The 8,877-nt window shown below is 37.0% G+C and overlaps 1 protein-coding gene across 1 annotated transcript in view; it reads left to right on the forward strand.

Annotated features, from left to right (window-relative positions):
• CYLC1 (cylicin 1) overlaps nt 1-6,983 on the forward strand; it is a 56,953-nt gene extending 49,970 nt beyond the window's left edge. Inside the window, exons 3-6 of the mRNA XM_070291195.1 lie at nt 3,121-3,239; nt 4,503-5,665; nt 5,783-6,362; nt 6,900-6,983. Of these exons, the coding sequence (XP_070147296.1) occupies nt 3,121-3,239; nt 4,503-5,665; nt 5,783-6,362; nt 6,900-6,983 (1,946 nt within the window). The remainder of the gene's footprint in view (nt 1-3,120; nt 3,240-4,502; nt 5,666-5,782; nt 6,363-6,899) is intronic.
• Nucleotides 6,984-8,877: the final 1,894 nt, after the last annotated feature.

Genomic DNA, 8,877 nt, shown 5'->3' on the forward strand with positions numbered 1-8,877 from the left:
AAGTGATGGGACCAGATGCCATGATCTTGGTTTTCTGAATGTTGAGCTTTAAGCCAACTTTCTCACTCTCCTCTTTCACTTTCATCAAGAGGCTTTTTAGCTCCTCTTCACTTTCTGCCCTGAGGGTGGTGTCATCTGCATATCTGAGGTTATTGATATTTCTCCTGGCAACCTTGATTCCAGCTTATGCTTCTACCAGCCCAGCGTTTCTCATAATGTACACTGCATATAAGTAAAATAAGCAGGGTGACAATATACAGCCTTGATGTACTCCTTTTCCCATTTGAAATCAGTCTGTTGTTCCATGTCCAGTTGTAACTGTTGCTTCCTGGTCTGCATGTAGGTTTCTCAAGGAACAGGTCAGGTGGTCTGGTATTCCAATCTCTTGAATTTGCCACAGTTTATTGTGATCCACACAGTCAAAGGCTTTGGCATAGTCAATAAAGCAGAAATAGAGGTTTTTTCTGGAACTTTCTTGCTTTTCCATGATCCAGCGAATGTTGGCAATTTGATCTCTGGTTCCTCTGCCTTTTCTAAAACCAGCTTGAACATCTGGAAGTTCATGGTTCACGTATTGCTGAAGCCTGGCTTGGATAATTTTGAGCATTACTTTGCTAGTGTGTGAGATGTGTGCAATTGTGTGGAGGTTGAGCATTCTTTGGCATTGCCTTCCTTTTGGAATTAAAACTGACCTCTTCCTGTCCTGTGGCCACTGCTGAGTTTTCCAAATTTGCTGGCATATTGAGTGCAGCACTTTCACAGCAGCATCTTCCAGGATTTGAATGATCTCAACTGGAATTCCATCACCGCCACTAGCTTTGTTCGTAGTGATACTTTCTAAGGCCCACTTGACTTCACATTCCAGGATGTCTGGTTCTAGGTGAGTGATCACTCCTTCGTGATTACCTTGGTCGTGAAGATCTTTTTTGTACAGTTCTTCTGTGTATTATTGCCCCTCTTCTTTATAGCTTCTGCTTCTGTTAGGCCCATGCCATTTCTGTCCTTTATCAAACCCACCATTGCATGAAATGTCCCCTTGATAGCTCAAATTTTCTTGACGAGATCTCTAGTCTTGCTCATTATGTTGTTTTCCTCAATTTCTTTGCATTGATCTCTGAGGAAAGCTTTCTTATCTCTCCTTGGTGTTCTTTGGAACTCTGCATTCTGATGCTTATATCTTTCCTTTTCTCGTTTGCTTTTCACCTCTCGTCTTTTCACAGCTATTTGTAAGGCCTCCCCAGACAGCTGTTTTGCTTTTTTGCATTTCTTTTCCATGGGAAAGGTCTTGATCCCTGTCTCTTGCACAATGTCACAAACATCCGTCCATAGTACATCAGGCACTCTATCAGATCTAGGCCCGTAAATCTCTTTTTCACTTCCACTGTATAATCATAAGTATTTGATTTAGGTCATACCTGAATGGTCTAGTGGTTTTCCCTACTTTCTTCAATTTAACTCTGAATTAGGCAATAAGGCGTTCATGATCAAAGCCACAGTCAGCTCCTGGTCTTGTTTTTGCTGACTGTATAGAACTTCTCCATCTTTGGCTGCAAAGAATATAATCAATCTGATTTTGGTATTGGTCATCTGGTGATGTCCATGTGTAGAGTCTTCTCTTGTGTTGTTGGAAGGTGTTTGCTATGATCAGTGTGTTTTCTTGGCAAAACTCTATTAGACTTTGCTATGCTTCATTCCATATTCCAAGGCCAAATTTGTCTGTTACCCCTGGTGTTTCTTGACTTCCTACTTTTGCATTCCAGTCCCCTATAATGAAAAGGACATCTTTTTGGGGTGTTAGTTCTAAAATGTCTTGTAGGTCTTCATAAAACCATTCAACTTCAGCTTCTTCAACATTACTGGTTGGGGCATAGACTTGGATTACTGTGATATTGAATGGTTTGCCTTGGAAACGAACAGAGATCAATCTGTCGTTTTTGAGATTGCATCCAAGTACTGCATTTCGGACTCTTTTGTTGAACATGATGGCTACTCCTTTTCTTCTAAGAGATTCCTGCCCACAGTAGTAGATATAATGGTCATCTGAGTTAAATTCATCCATTCCAATCCACTTTAGTTCTCTGATTCCTAGAATATCAATTTTCACTCTTGCCATTTCTTGTTTGACCACTTCCAATTTGCCTTGATTCCTGGACCTAACATTCCAGGTTCCTATGCAATATTGCTCTTTACAGCATCGAACTTGCTTCTATCACCAGTCCCATCCACAACTGGGTATTGCTTTTGCTTTGGCTTCATCCCTTCATTCTTTCTGGAGTTATTTCTCCACTGATCTCCAGTAGCATATTGGGCATCTACCGACCTGGGGGGTTCCTCTTTCAGTATCCTATCATTTTTCCTTTTCATACTGTTCATGGGGTTCTCAAGGCCAGAATACTGAAGTGGTTTGCCATTCTCTTCTCCAGTGGACCACATTCTGTCCGACCTCTCCACCACTACCTGCCTGTCTTGGGTGGTCTCACATGGCATGGCTTAGTTTTATAAAGTTAGACAAGCCTGTGGTCCATGTGGTCAGATTGGCTAGTTTTCTGTGATTCTGGTTTCATTGTGTCTGCCCTCTGATGCCCTCTCACCACACCTACAATCTTATTTGGGTTTCTCTTACCCTGGACGTGGGGTATCTCTTCACGGATGCTCCAGCAAAAGCCACTGCTCCTTACCTTGTACGAGGGGTATCTCTTCATTGCCTCCCCTCCTCACCTTGGACGTGAAGTAGCTCCTCTCAGCCCCGCATATATCCCCCCCATTGAGCCTCCCTCTCACTCCCCTATCCCACCCATTCTGTAATCACAGAGCCCCGAGCTGAGCTCTCTGTGTTATACAGCTTCTTCCCATTAGCTATCTATTTTATACATGGTAGTGCATGTATTGGTTTAATCTAGAAAATAAAATTACAAATATCATTTTAAACACAATTTGGTTCTAAATGGACTAATCAATTTTTATTTTTCCTTAACTGGCATGCAAATAAACTACAAACTCGGGGGGGGGCTATATTTTGAGTTATAATTTAGTTTAAACTATATTCCTTGCTCAGGAATTTTTTTTCATAACTGATGAAAGTCTGGCTGCAAAATTGTTTCTTATCCTCTCTCATTTCAGTCGGTGAATCAAGCAAAAAATTATGGAATCAACAATATTTCACTATAACATTTCCCAAATCATCCAAGCCAGGTGGAAAAAAGAGATTAAGACCTTCAGAAATACAAATCACAGTTCCTGTGAGTATTGACAAGATCATTTTTAACTAAATATAATATATTACAATACATACATACAAATAAAATACATAATTTGAATTTTGATATCTTTAGGAGGCAGATATTTTAGGTGTATAATTCCCTGTATAGCAGATTGTCCCCAACTGTTTCTGACTGAACTTTTATTTATACATGTTCCTCCATTTAAAAGGCATTTTAAAGCTTATAGGCTAGGTAAGCTGGAGAATCCAATACCGAAACTGGTGGGATCTCTCAGACAATGTTTACCAGCTGCAAAAACATATAAAATTTGAGCCTTAGAATAGGAGCCAATCTTGAGGTTTCAGGGCCTTTACATTTTCTTTAATCTAGCATTCAAATACTAGATACTTGGAGATTCCAGTTTTCTATTGCTTTTATAAAATGGAGTTATTCTTACAACTAACCAAAAGAAAAGTTAGCTTACAGAGGTCACCTTTAGTGATAGCAAAATGTGTTTTAAAAGCATCTCCCAAAGCAGAGCTGTAGTCAATGCATTTATTCAAGGGCCATTTATTTACACCTATAGAGAACCAAGTTTCATGCTTCTCTTCATGGGCTTCCTTTCATTCCATATAACAATGGAAGAAATATAAGAAGTAAATGTAAAATTAGCCTATGTGGTCACTGTGGCAACCAGCCTTGACAAATGTTTGGACAGAAATAAAAAACTAATAATTATAATATGCTACTGCTACACAAATTAATGAGAATAAGACACTTGTTTTATTTTATGTATTTGTTTTCAGCAGTGCTTCACAGAAGAGATCTTAGGCTCTAAATTTGGTTAAAAAAATTGAAAGTATATGTAGAAATCAGGCTAACCCTGAAGCCTACAGAATTGTAAACTATTGTAAGAATTATCATGGCACACTTCAAGATTATCAGTTTATTTTTTTAATCTATTTTGGGGCAGAAGGATACATGAAATATTTCAAAATATCTCTCCCATGTAGGAGTTCTAGAGGAATTTATTATCTATTGTGAAGCCAGGTCCTGAAGTGTCATGAATCATTGTGGACCCCCTCTTATCTTAATATGAATCACTGAAGATATTCTGAGGTTCTTCTTAAATTTGTTTTATTTCCAAAGTGGAGTTTTCTCACACACACATACAAACACACACAGAGTGTTGGAAAAGAAACAGCCACAATCTAAATGTCATCGAAAAGCTAGACTATTTGTTTCAATATAAAAAAGATATAACTCATTAAAAAACATCATTATTCTAACAATTTTTTTCAGAGACATGATAAAAGAAATTTAGATGAACTTCAGAAGCCAGCTCATATATGGATAAGGCATTCTTTAAGGAAGAAATTTCAAAGTCCATCTATTAATTTAACCGTCATGAGACAGGCCTCATTCAGACATCCTTATACTCATATAAGCCATTCTAAAAAGGCAGAATCTAAAAAGTACAAAGATGGCAAAAAAGGAACAGCTTTGAAGAAAATTTCCAAGAAAGATACAGGCCCACATGAAATAGATGAGAAATTTGAAATAGGAAATAAAGCAGAAAAAACTCCATCTAAATCATCACATGGAAGTCAACTATCTAAGGAGTCAAAGTCCAAATCAGAAACAAGCCCAGAATCCAAAGATTCTATACCAGTTTCAATAAAGCATCAAAAAAAAGAAAAGATATATTCAAAAGATTCCAAGGAGATGGATTTTGAATCCATAAATACAAAGAAGTACTCTAAGAGCTCAAAGAATAATTCTGATGCCATATCAGAGACTTGCTCAAAAAATAGTTCAAATGTGGGCTTAATGGTACATTTAGGGAAGTCGGATGCTGAGACCATGGAATTTGATATGTGGTTAAAGAATTATTCACAGAATAATTCAAAGAAGCCAACAAAGAAGGATGCAAAAAAAGATGCAAAAGGGAAGGGCTCTGATGCTGAATCTGCAGATTCAAAAGATGCAAAGAAAGATGCAAAGAAAGATAAGAAGGGTGCAACAAAAGACACCAAGAAAGATGCAAAGAAGGATACAGAATCTACTGATGCAGAATCTGGAGACTCAAAGGATGCAAAGAAAGGCAAGAAAGAGTCAAAGAAAGATAAGAAAATGGATGCCAAGAAGGATGCTGCATCCGATGCAGAATCTGGAGACTCAAAGGATGCAAAGAAGGATTTGAAAAAGGGCAAGAAAGATTCAAAGAAAGATAAGAAAAAGGATTCCAAGAAAGATGCAGAGTCTACTGATGCAGAATCTGGAGACTCAAAGGATGCAAAGAAAGATTCAAAAAAGGGCAAGAAAGATTCAAAGAAAGATAAGAAAAAGGATTCCAAGAAAGATGCAGAGTCTACTGATGCAGAATCTGGAGACTCAAAGGATGCAAAGAAAGATTCAAAAAAGGGCAAGAAAGATGATAAAAAAAAGGATGCCAAGAAAGATGCAGAGTCTACTGATGCAGAATCTGGAGACTCAAAGGATGCCAAGAAAGATTCGAAAAAGGACAAGAAAGATTCGAAAAAGGACAAGAAAGATGATAAAAAGGATGCCAAGAAGGATGTTGTGTCTACTGATGCTGATTCTGAATCTGAAGGGGATGGAAAAAAGAGTGAAAAAGATTCAAAGAAAGATAAGAAAGATTTAAAGAAAGATGACAAAAAGAAGTCTACAATGAAGTCTGGAGAGTCTACTGAAACTGAGTCTGATTGGGAGTCAAAGAAGGTTAAGCGAGATTCAAAGAAAGACGCCAAGAAGAGTGCAAAGGATACAGAGTCTAGTGGTGCTGAATCTGATGTGTCTTCCAAAAGATACCTACAGAAGACTGAAATGTTCAAAAGTTCAGATGCTGAGTCTGAAGAGTCTCTATTTAAACCTGGGCCTAAAAAGGGAGTTGATGAATCAGATGCCACATCTACAGATTCAAAGAAGGATGCAGTGGAACCAAAAAGAGGAATCAAAATGTCATCTCGGAGGACTACATTCAAAGAAAAAGGAAAAAAAATAGGTACAGGTAGAGTTCCTCCGTCAAGAGAAAGACCACCACTACCTCCTTGTGAGCCTATACTGCCATCACCTAGAGTCAAACATCTCTGTCAGTGCCAGATGCCTCCTCCACCTCTAAAGCCAAGATATGCTCCTTTGGTATGTTTGCTCCTGTTTTATTTTTAGAGAAAATTGGATTAAAAATGAAAGATATATTTTAAATTTTGAATTCATATTTTCTCTGAAGATTAGTTCTCTTTTACTGGAATATTGACAAGTTTGAGACTCACAGATGAGAAAAGATAGAGTACTTCCCCAGGACTCAAAAGAGTTACAAAACAAATGTCAAAAAGTTAAGAATAGTATTTAGATTGGAGCAGAGAGAACTGGCTTGGGATTTAAGAAACTATTCATGATTATTTGTAAAATAATTTGAAAAATAATCATTCATAATTATTTGTAAAAAGGATCATATTACAAATGTGGTAACTGTCCTACATTTATGAAAGAAAAAAAAAGGAAAATGGCTAAAATTTTCAAGGGGCATATTTTAGTTGGATATAAAGACATTTCCTAGGAAGTTGCTGAATATGGTAAAAAAAAACTCAACCAAATTCAGACACAGCAAGATGGAAACATAACATACTAGGATTCAGATATGCAAAAAAGTATATTTAATTATTTAATTTTTAACAGTATCTTTATGAGGTGTCACTAGTACTGATAATCGAGGGAGCGGGGAGTATTTTCAAGGTTGATCCAATCTCTTTGGATCTGTAAATTTAAAGTTTTCTATTTTTCTCCTACAGAGGATCTCCCTTTCAATACCCCTTCCTTTAAAACATGGCTGTAAAGGGAAGCTTAGTTAAACATCTCACTTGTTGGCTCGCTGATCTTTGGTTGAGGTGTGATTCATTTGCATGGTTTCTGGGCATCAGTTTGTATTTCCTCTGCTTTCCCACAGTGTTAATTGACTATTCTCAGCATGGTAGGTTTCATGTTCTCTGTCCTGCTAAATTCAGAACATCTGTAGATATGGCTGGGATTGGACCTTATATTTAATTAATTTTCCCCCACCCTTTCTTCCTCGTCCTCTCTGTCTCCCCATTCTTGTTCTTATCTCTCAAAAGGCTTCCATTTCCTTTTCTGAATGGTGGGAATCTCACTTTACATTGTATTCCAAGTTTTTCTCTACCCTCGGTTTATTTATAATAAAGCTTTATGTATTGATTTCCATTTGCTCTTCATATATTTTACATTTGTGGGAGAGATTAATTAATCCTTATTATCTCTTTCAAAAAGGCTGATTTTAAGTCCATTTTTCTCCTGGCAGACTCAAAATGTCAGCTTTGTGACAAAGCTGGTTAATGACCTCATTGTTTAGGGCTCAGTCTAAGTCAACGGGCAGATAACCAGTAAAGCAAAAAAATTTGTAAGAAATTAAAATATATTGGTGGATAATTTTAAGGTAATTGAGAAGAAGAGACCCTCCAAAAGCTGAACTCTCTTCCAAAAGCAGTTTTTTGTGAAAAAATATGTAAAATACAAGAAATACTACAAAATCCTTGAATCTGAGGATTAATTTTAGTTGTAAAAAAAAAAAAACTTCCAGGATATGTTCTGGCCTTGCATATATGCATACTATCACTGTAATAAGCTTAAATTTGTATAGCTACCATCTAATCAGGCTCTTCCATCCCTACCATTTTATTAAAAGTGTTCTTTTCAAGATTACCAAATATCTTCTTGTAGCCACACATATTGAGCTCTCTTCTCTCCTCATGTTATTCTATAATCCAGCATCATGTAAACCAACCTCTTCTTTCAAAACACACTTACTTAACTTGACTCTATCCTATCCTGTTCTTTCTACTTACTGGTAGCTTTTCACCACCTTCATTATGTCTTACTCTTCTTCACCTTTAATGTTACAATGATCTAAGACTTGGTCCTGGACCTTCTCTCTAAAATTCTCCTTTGGTGAGTTCACCCAATTCAATAGTTTTAAATGTCATTTATGTATTGATTACTCCTAAAGTAACATAGCCAACTTTGGTCTTTCCAATGAGTTACAAATTCTAAACACTTACTTGGAATTTTCAGTGTAGAGTCTACTGGACATCTCAAATTTAACATATATAAACAACACTCTTAACCCATTTCAAAACCTAGTCCTTTCCAGTATTCTCCATCTTAGTAAATGGCACTGCCATCCACCCATTTAATCTTTTAAAATCTGGATATCATCTATGATTCTGCTCTTTTCCTCATCCCCCATATGAGATCAATCACTAAAACTTGTCTACCTTACCTCCAAAATATATTCTGAATCAGTCCACTTCTTCTATGTCAACTACTACTACCTAAATGGTCCCAAAACTCATCATAATCTTTGCTGAAGAACTGGAAGAGTCTTGCTGCCTCTATTGTCCACTGCTTAAAAAACTAACGGTTTCCCATTGCATTCATAATAAACTCAGGCTTCTTACCCTGGCTTTCAATGCTTACATTATCCAGCCTCTATTTTCTACCCTCATCTTGAACCAGTTACCCATTTTATTTTTTGACCAACCCAAACTACTATTATTTTTGCTTCTCGTATACATTAAGATTGCTCTCTTGCCAAGTTTTTGCATATACTGTTCCCTCCGCTTGGAATTCTCCCCAGTTTTTG

The sequence above is a fragment of the Ovis canadensis genome, chromosome X (assembly GCF_042477335.2).
Source record: "Ovis canadensis isolate MfBH-ARS-UI-01 breed Bighorn chromosome X, ARS-UI_OviCan_v2, whole genome shotgun sequence".
Taxonomy (NCBI): Eukaryota; Metazoa; Chordata; class Mammalia; order Artiodactyla; family Bovidae; genus Ovis; species Ovis canadensis.